The sequence below is a fragment of the Ursus arctos genome, unplaced genomic scaffold, assembly GCF_023065955.2.
Source record: "Ursus arctos isolate Adak ecotype North America unplaced genomic scaffold, UrsArc2.0 scaffold_3, whole genome shotgun sequence".
Taxonomy (NCBI): Eukaryota; Metazoa; Chordata; class Mammalia; order Carnivora; family Ursidae; genus Ursus; species Ursus arctos.
In genome coordinates, this window is record NW_026622985.1 from 50,577,103 (window position 1) to 50,602,733 (window position 25,631).

Below are 25,631 nucleotides of genomic sequence, written 5' to 3' on the forward strand. Positions count from 1 at the left end.
ACTGATTTGTTCACTGAAAGTCTCATCCCTTGAGTCCATACCAAAGTAGGGCCATGCCCAGGCTTCTGTGTTTTACAGCATTTTATTGGATCTGTCTGGGGAACGGGTGATTTCAAAGGCCTAAAATGGAGAGTTCTTCTTGAGCTAATAGGTCCTTTCCCCAGCTAGGATTCAGACTGTCTTCTAGGATGCTTCTATGGGTTTGGGGCTGGCTGACAGAGAATCTCCAGTATCGCTTGATCCCCCCATGCAGAGAGCAGAGGCATTCCCCACACCCCATTTCCTTCAGGGGACCCCTCACCTCTCTGGGTGTGGTCTGACTTCAGTCATGAAACTCACAACTCCCACAGTCTCAGTAACATCACATGGAGATTTGTGCTAATAAAAGCTTTCTAAATCCTTATTTCAAGAAGGATTTTTATCTAGGAAGTCGAAGAATCTTAATCGATTAGAAAAAACACCCAATTTGCATTCCTACAAAAGTTAAACAACTGTCTTCAGCATTACACTTTATTTTTATGGAGGTTTTTGTTTGATCCAAGATCAGTGGATAAGTTTTAATTTTCATGTGTGTGACCACAGAGACATTATCCAAAACAATGAGAATCTTCTCTAAAGGATATTTTTATATTTTTATCTTCTACCACCAGAATCTTTTTTTTTTTAAAGATTTTATTTGAGAGAGACAGACAGAGATAGTGAGAAGAGAGCATGAGTGGGGAAAAGAGGAAGAAGCAGGCTCCCACTGAGCAGGGAGCCCAATGTGGGGCTTGATTCCAGGACCCAGGGATCACACCCCGAGCTAAAGGCAGACGCCCAACAAACTGAGCCACCCAGGCGCCCACAGAATCTTTAAATGAACCACAAAAAAGTGGCTTTTTCAGATTGGGGGATATGTTTTCACTCCATATTTATTGCTACAGTAAATATACATTGCTAGCTTACTTTAATGTCATAATTTTAATTACGGGATAGCTTTGTGTGTATTGACTCATTCGATCCTTAATTACCTTCTGAGATAAAATTATCAACCAGGTTTTCCAAACCAATATCTTAGGTCTCAGTTTCCCCCAGCTTTTTAATTTGAAAGTGTTGAAAATTATAGAAACTTTGAAATGGTGGTAGTACATTCTGCACTTTCTTTCTACAGTACCGACTTTTAGCATCTTACTACATTTACTTTCTCAATGTACATACATACACTCTCATGGGCATAGAGGCACATTTTCTCCTTTTACTAATTTTTGCAAAATTATCTGAATACATTAAGCCCCTTCACCACTGAGTACTTGAGTGTCTGTTCCCTAAGAAGTAGGATATTGTCCTTTGTGAACACCGTACAATGAACATACCTAGGACATTTGTTCTGGATACAGTATTATCTAATAAACAGCAATTTTTCAAATTTTCTCAGTTAACTGAGAAATTTCCTTGGTAGATTTTTTTTTTTAATCCAGTGTCAAAACAAAGATCACGCATTGCCTCTCCTTGTCTGTATTTTCTCCTTTAATGTAGAATATCCTCCCACCTTTTTCTTTCATGATGTTGACAGTTTTGAGGGTAATGCCTAGAAGAGTGACCCATTGGTGGTGGCAAAGTGGCGACTTCCTTTTTTTTTTTTTTTAAAGATTTTTATTTATTTGTTCGACAGAGATAGAGACAGCCAGCGAGAGAGGGAACACAAGCAGGGGGAGTGGGAGAGGAAGAAGCAGGCTCATAGCAGAGGAGCCTGATGTGGGGCTCGATCCCATAACGCCGGGATCACGCCCTGAGCCGAAGGCAGACGCTTAACCGCTGTGCCACCCAGGCGCCCCAAAGTGGCGACTTCCTAATTCGTTCTTTCTTTTTACATAGATGAGGTGACATTTTCCTATGAAGAATCCCTTCTCCTCTTTCCCCCCAACCCCTCTCTCCCTCACCCCTCTTCCTCCCTTCCTTTTCCCCTCTCACTTTCTCTTTCCCTCCCCCCGCCTTTCTTTCTTAACGGGCATCATTTTCTTTTCTTTTAGTTCAGTGAGTTATAATTCATTACCAACATGATCCTATTAAATGCTTGCTTTATCCCAAATTTGCCAACAAGAGCCCCTTCCAGGCAGCCTCTTACTTGTTCTTTGTCACTTTTCTTCCTCAGTCTTGGAGCAGTTGCCTTTGGGCTAACCAACATCATTCTGGCTCCTTTCATTCTTCCTTACCCTTGCCCAATTCAGTCATTTCTCCAAGGAGCCAGAAGAAATGACTTTTCATGTAAGGAATGTTATTTAGAATCCAAGACAGTGATGCTAGGTGTGTTCATTGCTACTGATAGGTCACTGCTTTTAGGCTTTTTCAGTGAACAGAGTTAGGAAATCCATTTTCTTAATTCATATTGTGGGAAACCCTAAGTTATCGTGGGTAGATGATAAAATATTTTGTTTAGTATTTCTCTCTGTGATTCCATTTAAGGACTGAAGGTAGTGTCATTATCATGTAAGGTTCTTAGATATCTTTGTTTAAATTCACTGAGCTATTCTAAAAAAATAATTTTATATCCGTACTTAGCAGATGCAGAGCATATGAAGTCAGACAAACATCCTTAAAATCACACGAGCTTGTGACTATCAAAATCAAATACTATTCTATTTCTCAGTCCTAAGTATATTTACTAGATGAATGTGGGACCATTCATATAGGTCTGTTGAGATCTTGAAAAATAGAGAAAGAATGGAAATTAGAAGAAAATTTCTAAGAAATAAGATTTTCCCCCCTTTAGAAAGGGATTAAATGCATAGAAAAGGAAAAGCAAACAGGCAGTGAATTAAAATCATTCAGAATTAAGTTATTTAATTCACTTAAATTATTTAAGTTCCTTAACTTAAAATTATTTCAAGTGAACATAATTGAAAATGAGATCTACCAAACGGTGTATTACTCAACTTCTAGATAATGATAGGAAAAGGTGGGGATATCTCTGGAATTTAGTCTGATTCCAAGATATTACTGGAAGATACCTTTTGGGAGGCCCACCTTTAGATCATACTTATTCCTTTATTACTTTAATAGGTAATATCCTTTTGATTTTGTCTCTCTCATCCTCTCACCTGCATTGAATGAGCTCGTCGTTGTTTGTTTATTTTTTTTTTTTGTAAGATTTTATTTATTTGAGAGAGAGTGAGCATGAGTAGGGGGGTAGAGGGCAGAGGCAGAGGGAGAAGTAGGCTCTCTGCTGAGCAGGGAGCCCAATGCAGGGCTTGATCCCAGGATCCTGGGATCATGACCTGAGCCAAAGGCAGATGCTTAACGGACTGAGCCACCCATGTGCCCCGAGCTCGTTGTCTTCTACCCCTGCAATCCCATCCTTCCATCTTGGCATCCTGTATATATTTGCAAACATACAGATTCAGAAACCATCGACATACGCTGCCAGTCAGCACGTTGTAAGTTCGGCCATTTTTCTGGGCCACCATGAACGATGAGAACTTGCAGCTTGCTGTGGGGACCATGTATACAATCAGAGCTCTGATGAGTTCCTGCTCTTCTCCAGGACACTAGTCCCACCCCAGACCCTTGAGGAATAAATTGAAAAGTTTTCAGGAGCCTAAAACTTTGGCTACCTAGGTGGTTTCCAAACTAGTGTGTCTTAGAGACATGTGGTCATGTGAATAGCACTTCTGAAGGGCGGGGCAATGAAGCTGATTATGTGGAACACATCTGCAAACACCAAGGAGCCAAAGTGTCTGTTAGCGACCTGGATATTGTCATGAAGATGATGCATTAAAGCATCAGGATGCGGATACTTCCTGAGGCAGGGGCACCAATGATCTCTTATGTAGGTAAGAAATATATAGGCCCTTTTAGTATGTCGTTTTCCATTGTGTGTCCTGTAATAGCACTAAGTTTCATTTGGCCATGTTCAAATGTACAGCATCTCTTAGTAACCATAAGGAACTTTTTTATGAAGTAAGGTGGAAAAAATTGCCAACAAAGATCTGTATCTTCAGTTTTCGCCATTGCTGAAGGTAATAGTGTCTTCCTCTGAATTCACTGTTTTAACATATATTTTTATTCCAAATATGAAAATTTATACATAATTTAAACTGTTTATATTTGACAGTATAGACTTTTTTACTCCCTATGCTATATGGTGTGGTTGATCCCTAGCAGAAGTCATTTGGGGCCTTTTGCGGGGGGGGGGGGGGGGCAGGCAGGATCACCTCTTGCCACGTATCCTGGTTTGGTTGTACTCAGGTCCTTCCCTGTGGAGATAATTTGTACAAGGGCAGCATTTGCTCGTGGGCCTGGTAGGTTCTCTCTTTGTGACCTGGGCCCCTGCCAGTGTGGGGCGGTGAAGCAGCTCTCACCTGCCCCTCGAGCAAAGCCCTCTTCCCCTTCTCTGGCTCCCTTGAGGCTTCAGCCCCTGGGCACCCCCGCATAGGTTTCTGCTCCCACTGACACCAAAGACCAGGGAGGTGGAGGGAGAATTCGTTGTACCCAGCAGAGCACTGGCCGCCAACTCTTGGGCCCTGTAGGACTCTGCTGCCTTTAGAGATGCTCAGATCGGCTGAGCCAGGGTCTGAGCCCAGTCCTTGGACTTCAACCAACTCTGTGCTGGATAACACTTATTGAGAACTTGTTGTATGTCAGATAGTAATCCAAGCACTTTTTGCACGAGAAGTCATTTCATCCTCAACAATCCTAGGAAGTTTGTCAGAAACTTAAAGCACAGAGAGGTGAAGCAACTCACCCTAGGTGTAATAGTTAGAAAGTGGCAGAACTGGAGTACCGATCCAGGCAGTCCGATTTGAGAGCTCGGTCTCCCTGAGCAAGTCCCTCACCCCTCCACTGCCCCAGTAAGCTCTAGACACCACGTTCTGCTTCTGGCAGCCGCTGTGCAGTGGAGTAAGTAGCTCAGAGGTAGGTGAGGCCTTCGTGCTTCATTTCCAGTAACGCACACCTGTTTGCCATTGTTTCCTGGTGCCCACTGTCCCCACCGCCCAGAGCTGCTCTCTCAAGTTACCGTCCTGCACCTGGACTTCACCTGAAAACCATTTCTCTTGGCCCTGAAGAAGTTTTGACAGTTGATATTGTATAAATCTCACTCCAGTGTAAATGTGATTGAATAGTTAATGGAGCCCTGTTGTGGCACTTTGTAAAAATCAAAGGAGCCTTTTACAGGATAATTATCTTGCCTTAATTTCTTCTGATAGTAGAAATGTGAAATCTGATTTGCTTAGAGCAAGGTATAGTGGTAATTGTTTAGCTGCTGTGCTGGCGGCTAAATGTATTTCTTATCACTGCCTCCTATTTGATGAGGACTTTCTGAGCAATTATTTTTCATTTAACATCACACGGTTTCTCCCCAGAGACTACTGTGGGAGCTGCTAGGCTATGTTTCATTTTATTGATATGTATGATTTTATTACTATGTTAGGTATCAAAATTGATAACCTTCTATAAGCTTCAGATTAATACACATGTACTGAAGCATGAGATACCATTTCAGAGCCCCTTATTGGAAACACATTATCTGCTTATCAGGCTGGAGTTCCCTCCAATCCAGTGGAAAAGGAGGGACTCTGAAAGAGCCCCTATGGGATTTTTGCCTTTTTTTGTATGTCACCGATTTGTCATTACTAAGTAATTGATGCCAGGATTAATCAAGAAAAATCACAAGCTGTTTTCATAAATAAGGCTTGCCCTATGAGACTGGTTTCAGTCCCTTAGGAAATGACACGCTGCTCCTCCTTATAAATGCTCAGTAATGGCCTACTTAGACTCTATTATGTTTGCTTTCTAAGTGCTATTAGGAGTTTCTTTTACATTTTTTTTTCATTAAGGTAAAAATGGCCATTTGAACAAGTTTTTAAGGGGTCATTTAAAAATATTTGCAGTTTGAGAAATAGAACGAACTCACTAAACATGTCCCTGAAGGGTAGCTTCAAGCTGTGTTGCGGGGGGAGGATTTGAGTTGGTGAAATTCGGCTTTTGAAGCCTCGTGTTCCATAAAAGCTTTTCTGTGTTCTTTTTCAGGTATGTGGCCAGTTGGATAGACAGAAGGCAGCATCAATCAGAAAAGGCCAATTTAACTATTCTTTTTGATAAATACATTCCTGCATGCTTGGATAAGCTGAGAACAAGCTTTAAAACCATCACTCCGGTTCCCGAGAACAGCCTGGTGCAGGTTTGCCTTTGGTTACACCGTTTTACGTTCTAGTCCTGGTGCGGTGGTGTGGCTCGATGGGGGCTGCAGGAGCTTTTGCTCGCTTGATGAAGAAGATGCAAAGAGCCTGGGTGACTCCGTCGGTTGGGCATCCAACTCTTGATCTCAGCTGGGGTCTGGATCTCAGGGTCGTGAGTTCTGGTCCCGTGATGGGCTCCATGCTGGGTGTGGAGCCTACTTGAAAAAATGAAAAATAAAAAAAGAAGAGGCAAAGATTGCTGGGGTCGTCAGGGGTCGTCAGGTTGCTCCAGCTCTCTTTCCCCAGCTCCATGGTCCCCAGGGCTGTTTGCAAACCTCTGTGACACGCCTATTACATTCTGTCATCACTCGGGGTGGGGTCTGTATTTTCATGGGACTGTCATCTAGAGGGCAGAAGCCACCTTGTATTTATTTTTATGTCCCCAGAAATTGACATAGTTCCTCGCACACAGCAGGGGCCAAGTGTGTGTTTACTTAATCATTGTGTTCCTCCAAGTGTACTGGAATAGACTAAGAAGAGCACAGCAGTAACAGCCGTATTTATTTTTCTGTCTCCTGAGTAACCGGCCCAGAGAAGGTGCTCCGTATGTTTTTTGACTACAGTAAATCCAGCAACTAAAGATGCTGGTCAGTAAGAGGAAGCTTCTGAGCTTGACCACCCACAGCCCTCCCATGCTCTTCTTCCTTTCTGTTCTCCCCCTCCCCAAGACACTCATACAGTCAGGTCAGTCTCAATAAAGAGTTCGTCATCCTCCAGGAACAGGTCTGTTCTGATCCTCGTTCCGAGACAGTTGGTAAGACGGAAGGGTACCTACGATAGGTTGTCATGGACGCAAATGAAAATAATTCACACCACACAGAAGTGAAGGTTGTGATCTTGATCTCAGCATGAAGAAAAATAGTCCCCAGCCTTTACAAGTATAAAACTTCACAAAAGACTTACAATTAGAAATCCTTTTTTTTTTTTTTCCCTTTAGGAACAAAATTGGTTTTGGAGTACTTTGTTACCATTAAGTTCCTATGTTACCAGATTTGTTTGAAGCTGAATTAGAAATAGTCACAAGCATAATAAGAAGAGAAAGTTCAGGTTTTTGGATAATTCACACACCAATTAAGTAAACGATAGTCTTCAACAGTAATTATCTGAGGTATAATTTATTTCTGAAAGCAGGTCTGAATTTATTCATAATGAATTAATTATGTGGTTAGCCTAATTAGACTTCCTCTGGTGTAGTACTTGCAAAAGCATGATTGTGTTCTTTCTCAAGTTGACTTATGTATTTGTGTGATTCTCTGTAGTGTGAAATTTTTCATTCAAGAGTAGTGTGAAAATAGGTCAGTAGGAATTAATATGACTTTCCCTCTCACTTCCTCCTTTTGTAGTATTCAGAAATGGCATTTTATCCTCCGCTCCTTTTCAGCTGTTGTTCTATGGAGTAGTCTCTTTTCTGTGATTACTTGTAAGGACAAAATTGGGATGAACATGAGGACAGAAGGGAGTACCTTCAAATGACTAAGAAATTAATGTGCTCCGTTTTTCAATAAATGCCATGTATTCACTTTCAGTTTGGTTGGGTATATCAGCTCCTTCATAACGTACCCGGAGTCTGATGTTACTGATGGCTGACACAGAGCTCTGCATGTTCTCCAAGTACTGCGTCTGGGAGAAACCAGAAAAGGGACGCGTTAGGAGAGTCTCCAGATCAGCGGATAACCTCACATTGAAATTTTCCGGTCCCTTTTTTGGTTTTGGCTTTGGTTTTAACAGCCCCTTAGAGCACCAGGGCTTCTACTCAGAAGTAGCAAAGCCTCACAGTCTTAGATTATTTTTCTTGATAACAAATGGGTGATTTTTTATTTCTTTTGGAGGGTTATTTTAAATTGGCAGATATGAAACTATGTAACATACCAGAAATCAGGAGAGAAGATTGAAGAATATAACAGGCGGTCAACTTTGCAAGTTGAAAACCTTTGTAAACGATTTCTGGGAGCTACTTTCCGTATTACCATGGGTTTTCCCAGCTCTCATGGCTGGGAAAGAAAGACGCCCGCCCGTGCAAGCCTGACTCACATTGCTGTCTGTATCATAGTCCTCAAGTCTAGGGCTGCCTTTAGAAAGCAGGGGAACAGTACCAGGAGTTCTGCGAGTCTGGGATAATGCTACTAAGTGCCAGCTGGTTCTATGCTTCAGAGAAGTTGCTGGAAAACATGTTGATGGCTGGTTATTGGTTACCTTTGGGAAAGGCCTTTGCAAGCAGCCGTGTTCCCCTCATCACTGACCTGGTTGTCCTGAACTCAGGCTGTGTTTCTGACCCATAGCACGTTGCTGTCTCACATGGCGGGGAGTGAAGGACAAGTTCCTGAACAGCACTTCTTCCAAGGTTAAATTTAGTTTGGTGTTCAAAAAAAAAAAAAAAAAAAAGTCACAGGCGAAGGCTGCCAGTCCAACTTTCTAAGTTTATACAACAGGTGGGAAAAACCCGCTGCCAAAGCACTAGAGCAAAGTGGGTTATCTAAATGTCCAACAAGAGGGAAATGAATAAATACCTCTCTGGAATCTTATGCACTCATTCCCACTGATACCGGAGGACAGCACTTAGCGGGCAGGCAAGATATCTTTAGTTTGTTACTGAGTGAGAATGTGAGCTGTAGACGCCTATGTGTACAGTGACTCCCTGTTAATAAAAAAAGAGAGCTTAGATATATTCCCCATTATCTTTTCTTTGTGCCTCTATGTATTCGTGTTTCGTATAGTGATTACGAAATAGATAAGGTAGTCCTTTTTTAAAAATAGCTGATTACTTAGAAGACTGGTTTCATTAAAAGTTGCACAGGTCTCTACCAGTGACTTAGAAAACCAAGGCAGTAATTTTTGTCTGTTTCAGTGTAGCAAGTCACAGATTGGGGAAAATTCTATAATCTCTTCAGGAGCAAGGGAATTTGTTAGTCTGCCCTCTGCTATTGAGGAACTGTTGGCCTAAATGAATAGCTTTTTATTTTTCTTTAGACTCTTTGTACCCTTCTGGAATGCTTGTTGACTCCTGACAACGTACCTTCTGACAGCCCAAAAGAAGTTTATGAAGTCTACTTTGTCTTTGCTTGTATCTGGGCCTTCGGAGGCACTCTGCTGCAAGATCAGGTATGTTTTGAGATAGTGCACAGAAATAATTTATAGAACCAGTTTTACTTGGGGGGCAGGTTGTAATGTGATCCCTGCGTTTGGTTTTTTTTAATATCATCATCATCTCTGCCATTGGCCCTGTTCTCTTGTAAGCTGATGTGTTTAGGCAAGCTCATGCAGGCTGGTAGCTCTAACTTCGGCTGATGCTGTCGAGCCCATAGTCTTGCCCCGGATCTCTCCTTGGAGCTCAGGGGCCGGTGTTTCCACCTGCCTCTGGAGCAGTGCCAGCAGTGTGCTCTTGCACGGGCCAGTCACGCTCCCTGTGCCAGAGACAGAGCTCTTCATCTGCCCCACCCCCAAATTGGCTCTTCCTCTTCACCCTTTCTTGTCCTCAGGGATACCCTCATCCCTTCCAGTTGCTCGAGTTAAAGACCCGGGAGACACCATTCTTCTTTACTTCTGTATCCAGTGGTCATGGGATCCTTTCAGTCACACAACAGCTGTCAAGTCTGTCCCCACCTCCCTGTCCTACAGCCTTCATTCAGGAATGTACCATCTTCAGCTTGTGCTGGGCTGTCGCAGTGTCTTAGCTCGGGCTGCCGTAACAAAATCCACACCTTGGATGGCTTAACTGACAGAACTTTACTTTCGGTTCTGGAGGCTGGGAGTCCAAGGCCAGGGTGCCAGCGTGGTCAAGTTCTGGCAAGCACCCTCTTCCTGGCTTACAGACAGGTGCTTTTTTGCTGTGTCCTCACATGACAGAGAACAGCAGTTAAAAGGCACTAATCCCATCATGAAGGCCCAAGCCTCATGACCTCACCTAAACCGAGTTACCTCCCAAGGCCCCATCACCAAATACCATCACCTTGGCGGTTAGAGCTTCAACACAGGAATGTGCAGCGGGAGGGGTGGACACATTCAGTATACAGTGCGTAAGAACCTTGAAATTGGTTTCCCTGTCACTAGTCCTACCTCTAATCAGTCTCTTACATGATTCTCGGTGTAATTATTTGGGAACCAGACTCAACTCAGGCCAGTGCCTTTCCACAGGTCTTGCCTTCAGCCTAACATGAGCCTACCACGCCTGCCCCGCATTCCTAGCGTAGCTCATCCATGGCTGCTGATTTCTTTTGGACAAACACTTGAGAGGAGCTTGCTTGAGTACATGCATACGCGTGCACACTCACACATGTACACATGGCTTAGACTTAGGTGCAGAATGGGAGTGTTTCATGTTAGAAGATGGCGCATCTGATCTCCCCCATGCTCCTCTGTATGTGGGTTTTGTCACGTAATGTTTCCAGTAATTGTTCAGTCTGTCTTCATGGTGCACATAAAGCTCAGAGGCACAGAGGAACTTGACCAAAGTTACACAGATAGGAAATGACAGCACCAGGATTCACACCCGTGTACGTCTCCAAAGGCCACCCCTTCCAGGGTATCTCAGGGTCTCTCATGGTCATAACTGATCCTACAGGTACCCCTGAATCTTTGCCTTAAAAATAGATGGCCCACATCTTCTAGACTTTGCCAGATGTTTCTGGATATAAACAGGGAATTTAAATTGGAAGGCATCACAGCCAAGAGGGCCCCATATTTCCATTGGTTGACTTGTTGTAGGTCCTCAGATACATGGTTGCTAAAACCTGTGGGCCAGTTCTGCTTCTTGTTACTAGGTCACCGTAAATCATGTCTATAAATAGGCATGGAATTCACTTGGCCTGCTAGACCTGATTTTGATCGTTCTCAGAAGCCACTTCCCTTCGGTAATATCCAGGGCTTTCTTAAGAAAAGCAGCCTGTGTTGCTTTGAGTAAGAGTCAAGAGTTGGTGTTGGGTGACTTCATGTGGGTTTTCTCCGGCACAATTTACAGCATGCGTGGACTTCTCCTTCACAGAGGCCATGAGCCCTTTCCCCAACTTATCCCCCTCCCATGTTTTTTTATGCTCTTCTGGGGTTCGCCACAAGGTTTTTCCTTCGCTTGAATGTAAACAAGGTAAAATTGTGTGAGTAGGATGTGGACAGTGGAGATCCCTCTACTCCTGACCACGTCCCTCCGAGCTGATTGCCTTTTCATCTTTCCACTTTTCAAACATGGCCGCCTTCCCAGCAGTCCATCAAGCTGGGTGCTGGGCCACCATAGTGGTCACCTAACTCCTGCTGACACTCTGTCCCTAAATAAGACTCATCTTCTTCATCCTCATCCTCCTCACCATCACCATCACCTTCACATCTTCAAAAGGACTCTAACTATGAAACATTCAAAACGGAGGCCATAAAGTTGGAAACATGAATGAAAAAGACAGAAGAAATACTCTTAAGATAGCCATTTATTTGTTGAACAAACCTGAGTGCCTGCTGGATGTCCGAGAATATGCTTAGGCCTCTTAGTCAGCTATTTTACTGAATCTTCAAAAAAATAAAACCTCTATGTGTAGGCACAACTATCCTCCTCCCCTTTTACAAAAAAAGGAGCTGAAACTCTGATAGGCTGCTTGAAGATGCCCAGGTAATGTCTGAGCCATGTTCAGACTGCAGTACGCTGGCTCAGGGCCTGTGTTCTTAAGCCAGCCCCTTGCAGGCAGCTTCCAAAATAGGTCTTGGACCAACTCTCCCTGAGCTCCCATAAACTGCTATTATCACTTCTCACTTGGCTTCTAAGGTAACAGCCTCACTGGTCTGCTGCTGTACCTCCCCCATAATCCATTATCCTCTCAGCAGCTGGAGCGATTTTTTAAAATGTAAATTGAATTATATGATACACTTGAGAGTTTAAAACACTTTAATGGATTCCGTTTGCTTTTAGGATAAAGTGAAAAATTTAATACTATTTACAAGGCCTCTGGATCTAGTCCTGCCAGTCTTTCCCTGCTTCTTCTGCCACTCGCTCTCCCCCACCTCACACCCCTTTCCACCAGCTGCAGTGCCAGTTTCTGGAACACGAGGTTTTTGGTACCACAGGATCTCTGCCCGTGATGACCTCTGCCTGCTTCTTGGAAAGGTCTTCTCCTTAATCTGTGCCGATTGTCAAAGACGGCTCACCAAACATCCAATTAAAATAGATTCACCCCTGTTACTCTCACTTAGAGCGCACTCTCCTTTCACAGCACCTATTTCCGCATTTGTCGGCTTAGCCTCTGCTTCCTCCGTGCCTCCTCGTGTCTCTGCTTCTACCTCCCCCTACATTCTGTCACGGCAGACGTTCTGTTTCCTTTCTTCCCCGGTCTAGAGCAAACGCATTGTAGTTGAATGAACTAATGAGTCAAAGATGTGTCACTGAAATGATCTTGCTGACGTAGGGGTTAGCAAATTTTGATGTGAAGTCGAAGTCCTATGTATTCTGCCCACAGAGCATGGTGCCAGGCGTTTTACCTTCAGAACTGATTTAAGACCGACTTTTATAGGGTGATAAAATACCCATGCCACCAGCTGGAAGAGAGCTCACAGGAGCCTAGACGCACTGACACGTGAGCGGTGGTGAGCAGGCGTGTGAGCTGAGCGTATTCGCAAGATGGCGGCAAGCGCTGCCTGCTAGACTCCTCACCCTTCTCTGCCCTCGGCGCACACTCCTGTTCTCCAGCCATCCTGTCTCTGCTCATGGGTGTGATCGGCCCAGCACAAGAAGTGGGCCATCGTCCAAGGACACAGGCCAGCAATGAAAAAGCAGTTTTAAGAACGTGACTGGAGAAAAATGGGAGTTACAGTCTTAGAAAGTATGAACTGCTGAATGCCACGGCCGCTCACACACACTGCTCTTCGAGTTCACCCGAGCTCAGTGTGGGAGAGGATCCTGCGGATGAAGAAGCCACTGTGCCAGGTGGTTCGGTGGATGGAGGGAGTCAGTGGGCTGGGTCGTCCGGTGGGTGTTGGAGACAGCAGGCCAGGTCTTCCTATGGCTACAGAAGGGTTTTATAAGCTGCCAATTTCCATTTCCCCTTCTTTTCCAAACCCTCATCTAGTAGCAAAGGGCTTGTACCTATCATCATAGAAAGAGAAGCACCTTCTAGCAGGGAAAGCCTGTTCCTATTCTAGCAAGGCCCACTGTCAGTCCTTTGCGTAGGGCAGCAGTTTGTCTGTCTGGAGTTTTCAATTGGACCACTCACTCGTGCCCTGCTAGAGAACCAAGAACGTGCCTTTCCTCATCCCTCGGGGTGGGGGTTTCCAGATTTTGAATTTCAAAGATAAACAATTTGACTAATGACTTGAAGGAATGAAATAGGGTTACCAGATGTTTACTTTTCTAAATAAGGACATTTATAAACAATGACCATAATGAATACCATAATTTTTTAAAGGAAAAGCTATTTCAGTACCAAAAGGTCCAAGAAGCCTTTAAGCTCAAATAGAGGGCAGTATTTAAATCAAATAATGTTACCAGTTTTTTTAAGTATTCCTTTGTTCTTTCTTATTTTATCAAGAATTGATGTGAATGTTGGTAGAAATCAACACCAGTGTTTGAGAACCACTGTCTCGCCATACCTAGCATGGTAATTTGCATGAGAGCTCATTGTTAAATTGAATAACCCAGGGGTAATCGAAGGTTCACCTAACCTTACTTTGCTTTTTACGTTAATAATTATTCCAGAAAATTTGTACCTGCTGGATATAAGGCAATTAAAGCTTTCTGCCTCTCTGATATTATCACTCATTATAAGTTACTTCTAGTTATTTATTTTTCTTGGGTCAGTTACTCAGTCCCACTTGTAATTATAACTCTGTACGTGGCAAATACTGTGTTGAACAGGATTTGGAGGGGCTTTGTATGTGTTCAAAATTACCTCTAGGTCTGCAGTAAGGATTTCTCTTGTTCTCCTTAGCTTTCTGGCTCTCAAGCTGAATTCAGTCGGTGGTGGCACAAAGAGATGAAAGCAGTGAAGTTCCCATCCCAGGGGACAATCTTTGATTATTATCTGGACCACAAAACTAAGAAATTCTTGCCTTGGTCTGATAAAGTCCCCAAATTTACTATGGATCCAGAGGTACCTCTTCAGGTAGGTGGATGGAACCCAGTAATTTTCGAGCTGCACTGTGCTGGTTGGCGCCTTTTAGTTTCACGTTTGAGCAGTCCTTCCTTCCCCGCCTGATGGAAAAAGTCTGGTTGATATGCTCAAGCTTATGTAGGACGTTGCCTGGGAGAGAAGGATCTTAGTTGTAAGAACAACTAGTGAGATGGCTCTTAAGTTCACGCAACCTTTTTTAAAAAAAATTTCAACCTAAGTCTATAGTAACCGTTTTCTTTATATCTTAGAAATTTTGTGAGTTTTATTAAAAATCAAAGACATATTTCTGTTAGTTCCAGTGCTTCTTATATCTGACCGTATTGTGAATTTATTAGCACTTTTCATGTAGAACTTCTATTCTTTAACCCCCCCAAGCCATCAAATGGATGTGTTCACACTCCTCAACTCAGAGGTTTCAAATTCTCATGGCAGCTGACAAATCTAAATGAATCTTTTTTTAAAAATTATTTCTCTTGATAGATTGTTGTTTTACCTTTCTCTGATGTTGACTTATTCTTCACTCATCTTCTTCTTCTGCCCAATCTCTTTTCCTTTTCATGAGACTTCTTAAAATCACGACATTCTGATTCACGTGGGAGCTTACTGCTTCCAGTAGTGCTGTGTGAATAGATTATAGGGGGTTTCTAGGGTATTAACCAGCAGCTGGTGTGACCTAAGAGAAAACCCAGTGTATGTGCTTCCTGGAGCTGCTGGAGCAAACGCCACGAGGCAGGTGGCTTAACAACAGACATTTCTCGTCTCATGGTTCTGGAGGCTAGACATTGAAAGACCAAGTGTCAGCAGGAATGGTCCCTTCTGAGGCTGTCAGGGAGAGTCCGTTCCAGGCCTCCGTCTGGAGTTCGCAGGGGATCTTGATGTGCCTCGGTGCGTGGCAGCATAGCTCTAGTCCTCACGTGGCATGTTCCCCGCGTGTGTCTCTGTGTGCAAATTCCCTTCTGTATGAGGACACCAGTCATGGTGCTAGGGGCCTCCTCTACTTGTATTAGTGTGCTGGGGCTGTCCTAACACGATACCACACCCTGGGTGGCTTAAATATCAGAAACTCATTTTCTCACAGTTCTTTCCAGAGGCAAGAAATCCAGGATTGAGGCGTTGGGGGTTTGGTTTCTCTCGAGAGCTCTCTCCCTGGCTTGCAGATGGCCGCCTTCTTGCTGCATCCGCACGTGGCCTTGGTGTGTGTGCCTCCCCAAGCACTATCTCCAAGTCTGCCCAAATTTCCTCTTCTCACAAGGACACCAGTCACATGGGGGCAGGGCCTCCCCTTAATGGCCTCATTTTAACTTAATCATCTCTTTAAAGATCCTGTTTTCAAATACAGTCACATTCTGAGGTAGTAGGGATTTGGGCTTTATCGTATGGATTTCGGGAGGATACATTTTAACCCATAAACCTAACCGTGAGGAAACTTCACAAACAAGAAATCAGAAGTAGGATGGCCCCAAGACCGATTAATTCTCTGACATGGTGATATCACCAAGGATTTGGGTCTTTCCATCTCTCTTCTCTGCTCTTCTTAACACTGGCATCATTTTTAAGACTAGTATCCTTCCTGGTCTGAAAAGGACTTCCGTAGCCTCAGGAGTTACCTTTAGAGGGAAAGGACACTTTGTCATCTTTTTTTTTTTTTTTAATTAAGAGTGTGGAAACTTCTCAGAAGTCCCAGAGCAGACCGCCTCTTGAGCCTCTAATACTCCAGGGTTCACATGCCACCCCTAACCTGTCTCAGGCAAGGGTACTGGGTTACCCTAATTGGATTTGATAAATCATCACACTGCCATGGGAGCCAGGTTGAGCTTCGCTGGAGCTCGTGTGTGTGGAGGAAGCACGGAGACTTGGACAAAGTGGGAGCTCTGACAGGAAGGGGAAGTGGAGAAATGGGTGCTGGGAGACAACCAACCATGTCCGTTCCATCTGCTTGATAAATTTTGAAATCTGCTTTTGCTCAACCTACCTGGACTTCACCTACCTGGGAGTATTACCTAGCTAGTTGAAAACTGAGAATTTGTGATTAACCAAAGACAAAAAACTGGCATAGCGGGGTTGATGCATCTGACCAAGATATCTTTTATTCCACAGGGAATCTATTAGGACTTTATAGTCTTACTCTACACACAGTTGTACCAAGTGTGGTTATTCCACTGACAGTTTCTTAACGACCTGGAAGGGAACCCTACTGAGTCAGTAATAACAGTCAGTGCTAATATTACATAAGTCTAACTCAGACCCTTTTCTAATTGCTTTACATGAATTAACTAATCCTTAAAACAACTTTCTAGGGCAGAGGCTATTGGAAACCTTTTTACATATGGAAAATGGGAGTGCCAAGGGAGGAAGTAATGTGTGTCCACTCCACGTCCTGATGCACCTTCTGTGTGGTAGGAAAGACAGGGCTCAGGCTCTGCACAGGCGTGGGTTTTTATCCAAGTACGACCACTTACTACTTTGCTGTGACCTTCTTCAAGTTATCAGTGTTCTCTAAGCTTTAGTTTCATCGTCTCTGAAATGAAAATCATGACCCAACTCCCCTCATAGATTAGTTATGAGTATCAGATGACCTAGTGTATGAAGCGCTTAACATCATACCTGCCACAAACTCAGCTCTCAGGAGTGTGAATTACCGGTATTAATGTATAGAGAACACAGCTAATAGCCAAATTAAGAAGCACATGATGACAGTGAGCAGCCAAAGAGGAGAAAAAATATTGTAAAATGTAACTCTGATGAAAAACAGTCATCTGGGAGTGTTTGATGTAGCCTAGAATAGTCTGTGCCTTTCAGTGGGCCCCAAGAGTATCCCCAAATTAGAACAGAATTCTAGTGTAAATATTCATAATCATGAAAATGATCCTGAATGATCTATAAAATACTCAGTTGTGTTCATTATGTGTTAACCAATCAGGGAAGAATATATGGTAGAATTTAGGTGTTAATTTTTTTTTTTTTTTTTTTTTTTTTTTAAGAACAGTCTGAATCTTGCAAGTGGTTTTTTAACCCCCTTTTTATTTTGGCCACCAAAATGCAAGAAATGTCAACTCTGTTTTAATCACTGTGCAGGATTCTATTTCTTGCATGTCTCTGCCTGCTACCTCTTTCCCTGACATTATATCTTAGTTTCTGTTCCCTGAATCTGGTGTTTATTTCCGTTTTTCATTTTATTGTATTCTCGTAAGCCACTTCAAATTTGTTGTGAAACGATAAAGTATATAAAGAAGTCCCTAATTTTCAAAACAGAAGCATTGCTATAAAGGTTTCTTTAAACAAAACCATGCATAATATGTTCGACATGTACTTTGGACTTAGGAATATTTCACTTAAAATCACTGTTTCCCGCCAGTGGGTCTCTCCCCATGCTGAACTCCTTTAGTGTAAATTCTGCCCTGATCATTTGGCCACTTCGTCTTACCCAGCCAAGGCCTGGCTACCAACTTTGATTTATGTGTGGACTGGCTTTTCAAGTATTTCATCAGCTCCTAGAGAGTGGTGGATGATTTCTGAAACGTTAATTGTATTCCCTTGTAAGCCTAACACGAGGCTGGACAGAGTGTAGGTAGTACGTGATGGGGGCTTTGGATAGTACTTCAGTTGGAAAAGATAAACCCATTGCTTATGCTACTGCATTTTGATGGTACCACCCAGTTGCTGTCCTCAAGCTATAACGTCTGAACTCTGACAAATCAAAACTGAGTATCAGATAAGATCTTTCCTACTGAGCATGAACTTGAATTAAGAATTCTTTGGGTCTCTATTCTCAAGTGACTGTGTTGGTTAAGATCTAAAATTTTGGAATGCCTCTCCTTCTGACTTTTCTCTTTCTGTTCCTCCCCCCTCACCCCCCCACCCCAAGAGAGTTGTGGTTCACACAGCAGAGACAACTCGTCTCAGATATTTCGTAGAGTTGCTGCTTGAGAAAGGACAACCCCTAATGCTAGTAGGAAATGCTGGGGTGGGAAAGACAGCCTTTGTAAGCGACACACTGGCAAGTCTCTCTGAGGATTACATCGTGTCCCGTGTGCCTTTCAACTACTATACGACATCTGCAGCTCTGCAAAGTAAGTGTCCCTCCTGCTTATATTTTAGAAAAAAGGCATCAGAAACTGTCAAGGCTGGGACATGTAGCCCGAGGGGAAGACTGCTTTCTCTAGGCTTCAGACGTTTTGCTTTGGCCTCAGATGAATTTTTACTTATCACCAAACTGGGTAAAATATACTTTGTTTCAGTATTGTGATTTTGTTGACATCAACAGTGTTCATTGCTTTGCCTCCACAGTTTGGTCACTTTTAATCAATTTATGGAGTCCTAGCAACATAAGGGTATCCACAAGGAAGAGTGCCCTGGTTACCTTTCCAAGTAAGGGATTGATTTAGGAGAACTTCATTAAAACTGTATTGATGAAATGCCAGGCCACGAGCTGTTAATTAAATCTTAGGAAAATCGTAAGAATAATTTTAGCCTTTGAATAAATGTATTGGTGTAAACAAAAGAACCACACAGATTTGGAGCATTCTGAGTTAGGAAGGCAAGCTAAGTAGACACGGGAAGTGAAGGAGATAGTGTACAAAGAGCAAAAATTGGTAGATCTGTCACTGTCCAGGAGAGTGTCAGGGTTATGTTGGTGGTGGGGGCAGTGAAACTCCCTGTTATCCAGTAGTTGATTAAACCTGTTGAGTTGCCCTGGTTGTGGTTTCTGTGTGTGTGTGTGTGTGTGTGTGTGTGTGCGCACACACGCACATGGGTATATGTTGTCACTGTTTTCCTGGCTTTATCAGTACAGATTAATAATAAATTTTCTTACTGACTGCCATCATTAACTCAGCCAAGAGTGATTTTTTTTTTTGTAATCTCTCAATAAGGTTTGTCTTCCTTGACCTCATGAATGGAACAGTTAAAAAATCCATAGATACTCCTGCAGCAGTGACAGGGAAGGACTGAGGGAGCAGGCCGAGGCTGGCCTGGCAGTGCGCCATGGGGTAGAGTGTGTTCAGGGAGCAAAGAGTACAGACCCACAGCAGCGTTGCCTCAGATGGCTGACCAGTGAGATGTCCTGTGTGAGAGGAAAGGAGAGGCGAGGTGAGCTCTGCCAATAGGAGGGAGGTTGGCAGGGAAGCATGACACAGAGGAGGTGACCAGAGGGTCATCACTGACACCACCCTGCACAGAGCTGATACTTGAAGACTTAGGAGTGGATGAAATGGACAGAAGATGAGGAAAAGTGAGGGGGGAAAAAAGGACAAAGGACAGAAAGTAACATATCTGACTGGTGAGCAAAGTGATGCATTTGTTTCAGGAATTCTTGAGAAACCTCTAGAGAAAAAAGCCGGCCGTATCTATGGTCCAGGAGGAAATAAAAAATTAGTTTATTTCATCGACGACATGAATATGCCGGAAGTGGACTCCTACGGCACAGCGCAGCCCCACGCGCTGATTCGACAGCACATCGATTACGGACACTGGTAGGCGGGTCTCCGTGTCCTGTTCTCTACTGAAATCGCCACCGTTATTATGGATGAACAATGAAGAATGAAATTGCCCCAATTTCTTCCTCTTCTGGGATAACTTTTGGGTTTCATTTTACATCCCCTTTTCATCATCGTAAATGCAGTAGGTTCCCTTTGTATCTTTGGAAGAATTGGACTGAAAAGCGTCTTAGAAACATTACTGTCTAGTTGAAGCATTAAACTCTCAGGCACATTAACTCGCACTAAGTTACTTAGACACCTGACCCTGTTCTGTGGGATGCACTTGTTTGATAACGTCTGGGCGTTGCCGTGTGTCCATCCCCGCCGCTAACTAGAGGGAGAGCCCCAGCCTCGCTGTGGGTATTGCGAACGGAAGTGGAGTCACGTGGGAATCAATAAGCAGGAGCAGTCGGTATTGATTCAGCCCGTTCTGCTGATTTGGGCATTGGAGGAGCTATGGAGGCTTCTGTTTTCTAAGCCTTAGTTTTTGTGTCTCTGAGTTGAGGCTAACACGCCCAACATCACAGAGCGATTCTAAAGATCAAAGGAGGCAGTTTGTGAAAAAGTCCTTCATAAACGGGGATTTTATTGTGTTGTCATCTTCAGGTTTTGGATTTAAGGTTCTGTTCTCTGTCTTTCAGGTATGATAGACAGAAGGTGATGCTTAAAGAAATCCACAACTGTCAGTACGTCGCCTGCATGAACCTGACGGTGGGCAGTTCCACGATCAATCCTAGACTACAGGTAGGGTGTGGAGTTCTGCTGTCGCCCCAATAGGCCCCAAGTGAAACCTCAGACATTATAGATTGTGAGTCTGCATGCTTTTCGTACAAACTAGGGCTCCTACTGGACTTCCGGTGTAAGCTTTTTTTTTTTTTTAATTATTTTTTAAGATCAGGTACAGGTTTACAAACTGTCTGAACACTTTTAATTGAAAGGACTGCAACGAGTTCCCATAATTCACTCTCACACTCCTCCTACCTCATTTTACCCTATTATGAGCGTCTTGCATTAGTGTTCCTCCTGCATTTATAAGTCGATGAACCATTATCAATCCATTATTATTAACCAAAGTCCGAAGTTTACATTAGAGTTCATTCATTGTGTTGTGTATTCTGTGGGTTTTGGTAAATGTGTAATGCCAGATATCCACCATGAAAATACCATACAGAATAGTTTCCCTGTGCCCAAAATCTCCAGTGCTCCACCTAATATCCCTGCCTCCCTCCCTTCCTGAATCCCTGTCAGCCAGTTGATCCTTTTATTATCTCCATGGTTTAGCCTTTTCCAGAGTGTCACATAGTTGAAATCCCATAGTATGTGGCCTTTTTAGACTGGCTTCTTACACTGCGCTTAAATACACGTTTAAGGTTTCTCCATGTCTTTTCATGGCTTGATAATCAGCTCTTTTTTTTTTTTTTACTACTATGTAATAATATTCATTGTATTGGTGTACCAGTTTGTTTATCCATTCACCTATTGAAGGATGCCTTGGTTGTTTCCACATCTAGGAATTATGAGTAAAGCTGATAAAAATATTAATGTGCATGTTTTGTGTGTGCATATAACCTTTTAGTAACAATAACCCCCACCACCTGTAACATACATAAAAGAACAGTATACAACAGTAAGTGTTGCTTACTCCCTTATCCGGCATCAGCTGGGGGTTGGCTGGGTGACTCATGATCTTGGATGGGCTCATTCCTATGCCTGGGAGTTGACTATCAACGAATCTGTGGTGACTTTGACTAAAGTGATAAGGGCAGGGTGGCTCAGCTTCATGTGTCTCACATCCGTTAATAGGCTCATACAATTCATGGCAAAGGTAGGGCCTTAAGAGAGCAAGTGGAAACACACGAGCTTCTGACAGTGACTGACGCGGTATCATTTCCGCCTCCTTCTGTTGGTTCAGTCGATTCCTAGAGCCAGGCCCAGGGTCAGAGAGGAAGGTACCACAGTGACATGGCAGGGCATGGAATATAGGAAAGGTTAAAACAACAATAACAACAACAACAACAAAACACTTTTTTTTCCTGCAATCTATTGTACCATTATAATTCCTATTATATGTAAGTCTTGGATTTGTTTTGTTTTTCAGAGACATTTCACTGTGTTTGCGTTCAACTTTCCATCCTTGGATGCACTACAAACCATCTATAGCCAAATTCTTAACTTCCATTTTCAGCAGCAAGCATTTGGCCCATCACTTCTCAGGAGTGGCCCCTCTTTGATACAGGCAACAATCACATTCCATCAGATGATGACACATCACTTTTTACCCACAGTTGTTAAATTCCACTACCTCTTTAATCTGAGAGACCTGTCAAACGTCTTCCAGGTACCTTGGTGGCTCTGGGTTTTGCGTCTTGGGTGGAGGAATGATAATGGTAAGATTAATGGTGTTCAGTTATGGAACTTAGCTCAAGGTGATGATACATACATACCTACTTTTGTATGTATTCTTTGATGTTACACCATAAACTTCTCTGTGAAGTATGCATGGCAGGTTTATTCCCATTTTATCAATGGGACTAGTGGTTTCTTTCAGGTTGTGCAGAGACGTAGCTGCAGAAGCAAGGGTAGAAGTCTGACTCCCTGTTCCGTGTATTCCATATAAATATCTGAGTGCCTCCTTTTGGGCCAAGTGAGGGGGATCATTTCTCATTTTTTCATATTTATATGATATGACTTTTAAACATACATCAAGAGAAATGTCACAATTTCTTACACCGTTAAGATTGTTTTGACTTGACCTTGACACTTGATTGGCTTACCGCGTAAAAGGACAGTGTTTCTGTATTTGGTTTAGAAAGGAAATTCCAAAGAGGGAATTGAAACCTGGAATTAAAAAAAAGAAAAAAAAATCAACTGGTGTGATCTACCGTCTACAGTAAAGCTGTTGGAGGATTATTTATGGCCTGAAGTTCTTTTGTGAGAGAGGTAGTGGAAAATTTCAGGAGACTTCTTTGCATTTGGTGATTTTTGTTTCTTTATATTTTTATAACCCTCTTTCCTAAGTTACTCTGCAGATGCCCTACAACCATAACACTGTGTCAGACAACAGTTTCCTGAAGGTGGACCACTCCTTCTCCTTGCTGTAATTTTAGCACCTGCTGGAATGACTGTGCTCGATACAGCATTGTTTAAAAACTAATTTTTAAAAAAAATTATTAGCATAAGCGAGCAAGTGGGAGGAGGGGCAGAGGTAGAGGGTGAGCGGAAATCTCAAGTAGATGCCATGCTGAGCACGGAGGCCGACATGGGCCTCGATCTCATGGCCCTGAGATCGTGACCTGAGCCGAGATCAGGAGTCGTATGCTTAATCAACTAAGCCACCCGGGCGCCCCAAAGCTGATTTTTAATCTTAGGGAACAAAGGGAAGGAAAGCCATAGGTGACACGGGATGAGAGGCTTGCTCATTGCTTACGTCCAGTCTGTCAGCTACACCCCACACCCCCAAAAAGTTGTTGAGGCTTCGTAACTACTTGCCTCCAACTCGCTGTGTTCTGTTCTAAGTCCAGAGCTGGCTGACTCTCTCCTGAAGGAGTGGGTCTGTATGAATCCAAGATCCTGGCCAGCAGTGTTGGACGGGGGGAGACAAAATGCTTTGGGGCTAGTTCTGGATCTACCCACAAAGTGTGATTTCAGGCAGTTTACTTTTGATCTCGTATTCTTCAGCTGCTAAATGGAGGGGTTAGATTGACAGATATCAAAGGTTTTAGGATAAAAAAAAATCTTGATCCTGTGACATTCGTGTTAGCTGTTTGTACTTTGGTTTGGGAAGCTTCATCTCTCGGGAGACTTGATAGACACAAGTCCTCAGATGAGCTATTTACTTCCTGGGCTGGCTTGTGAAATACAGTCTTACCTACATTCTAAAACTGGGTGTAATGATAGTCAATTTCTAAGATGTTACTTATCCAAGAGTAAAACTACTATGATAATAATTCTATTTATAGTAAGTCTTCTAACTTAATAAATTGCTGAATTTAGTATACGGTTAAAATGTTAAAGGAAAATACTATTGTGGAATGTCATCAGTTTCTGATTTTTTAATTGTTCGCATTCTTGCCTTGTAGGGCATTTTATTTGCTTCTCCCGAATGTTTAAAATGTCCAAATGATTTAATCCGCCTGTGGCTTCATGAGTCTTCTCGTGTTTATGGAGACAAACTGGTAGACCCAAAGGATTGTGATTTGTTTCAGAAGAAAATGCTGGAAACTGCTTGTAAATATTTTGAGGTAAGTGTGTGGGATGTCAGAGGTCACTCTTTGCTCTGGGGCTAACTGGTGTTGGGGCAGAGGTGGCTGGAATTGCACACATGCTGTCCTTGCTGGAATGGCAGTGATTCCAGAATATTCTCAGTCTGTACTTGGGAGCAAGTCCTCACAGATTGACCTGCAGGTCCTTCCTTTGGTTGGCTACTGTGCTTCCAGATGAATCATTCCTGGAGGCTGACGTGACCGGATTTTCCTCTCCCTCCTCCTGCAGGGTGTAGACAGTCACGTGCTGCTTCGGCAGCCCCTCCTCTATTGCCACTTCGCTCATGGCGGCCGAGATCCATGCTACCTGCCGGTGAGGGACTGGGATGTGCTGAAGACCGTTCTCACGGAGGCCTTAGACAACTACAATGAACTGAATGCTGCCATGCCCCTGGTCTTATTTGAAGACGCCATGCAGCACGTGTGAGTTGACAAGTCATGATGCTTTTTCACAGTAAAAGTGGCCAGGTCTCCACAGTCGTCGTGCTTCTGTGGATCATACTGAGCAGTCCGAGCTGGCAGTTCCTGTCTCTTGTTTGTCATACTGTGTAAAACTGCAAGGGTCTCTCTCTGTTACATCCTAACCTTAATCATGTCTGAGGCCAGTACACTACTTTCTGAAGCATTGTCACAGCCATGATTTCATTTTATTTCACTGCAGCTCTGAGAGGTAAGAATATTGAGAAAGAGACAGGCGTGTGACTCATTGAAACTGTAAGGTTCCTAACTGACAGAAGCAGGCTGAACTGAAGCTGCTGGTCATCGATGAAGCGTGTTTATTGAGTGCCTACTGAGTGCTAAACAGGACCAGTGCCAGCCTCTTCACTACTCTGGTACACATTAGAAAAGGAAGGGGGCATGTTTTCTTCGCAGATAATTAGACAGATGCCACTGTCCTGATGTAGGGCTTGGCTGACAAGGCTCTGTCTCACCTCGTAGACTGGGTGCCTTGTGCAGTGCAGAGATCATGCAACCATCCATAGCTCCCTTGCTGTCAGACATTGTTCTAGGTACTGAGGATACAGCTCCAAACGAGATTGTCTAGTCCTTACTCTAGCTGAGCTTACATTTTAGTGATGCTGAGGAACATTTATAAAGGCATAAGCAAGCAAGATGGCAGAAAGTGATGTGTCATGCTGAGAAATAGATCGATCGATTCCAAGAAATTAATATGTGCATTCCCGTAAAGGGTCTGGGTATTTCTGTGAAGAGGTGACATTTAATGTAAGATCAAATGGTAAGCAGGAGCTAAGCATGGAAAGCTGGAAGAAGAACATTCTAGGCAGGGGTGTATGTCATGTGGCCCCATGGCTGAATGTTCAAAAACAGAAAAGGGGTCATCATGGTCGCAGCATGGAGAAGAAGTGGGGAGAGCAATATTCGACAAGCATGGAGATGCCAGAACGGGTCTTACTGACACAGGGGATGTCCCTGTAACCAGAGGAAGGAGTTTCCATTTTATTCTAAGCGCAGTGAGAAGCCCTTCAACAGATTTTAGCATGGGAATGACATCATTTGTGGAAGAGTCTAGGCAGCTGGCCATTGCTGCTGCTGTGTGGGCAGTGGTGCCTCTTCGCATCCTGCGCTGCTGTCCTC

General features: G+C 43.4%; 1 protein-coding gene across 1 annotated transcript in view; it reads left to right on the forward strand.

The window, feature by feature from the left end:
- DNAH11 (dynein axonemal heavy chain 11) overlaps window positions 1-25,631 on the forward strand; it is a 308,187-nt gene that overhangs the window by 134,967 nt on the left and 147,589 nt on the right. Inside the window, 9 exon segments of the mRNA XM_057304208.1 lie at window positions 6,007-6,157; window positions 9,183-9,314; window positions 14,114-14,287; window positions 18,162-18,366; window positions 19,602-19,767; window positions 20,415-20,517; window positions 21,872-22,111; window positions 23,853-24,014; window positions 24,265-24,458. Coding sequence (XP_057160191.1) covers window positions 6,007-6,157; window positions 9,183-9,314; window positions 14,114-14,287; window positions 18,162-18,366; window positions 19,602-19,767; window positions 20,415-20,517; window positions 21,872-22,111; window positions 23,853-24,014; window positions 24,265-24,458 — 1,527 coding nt within the window.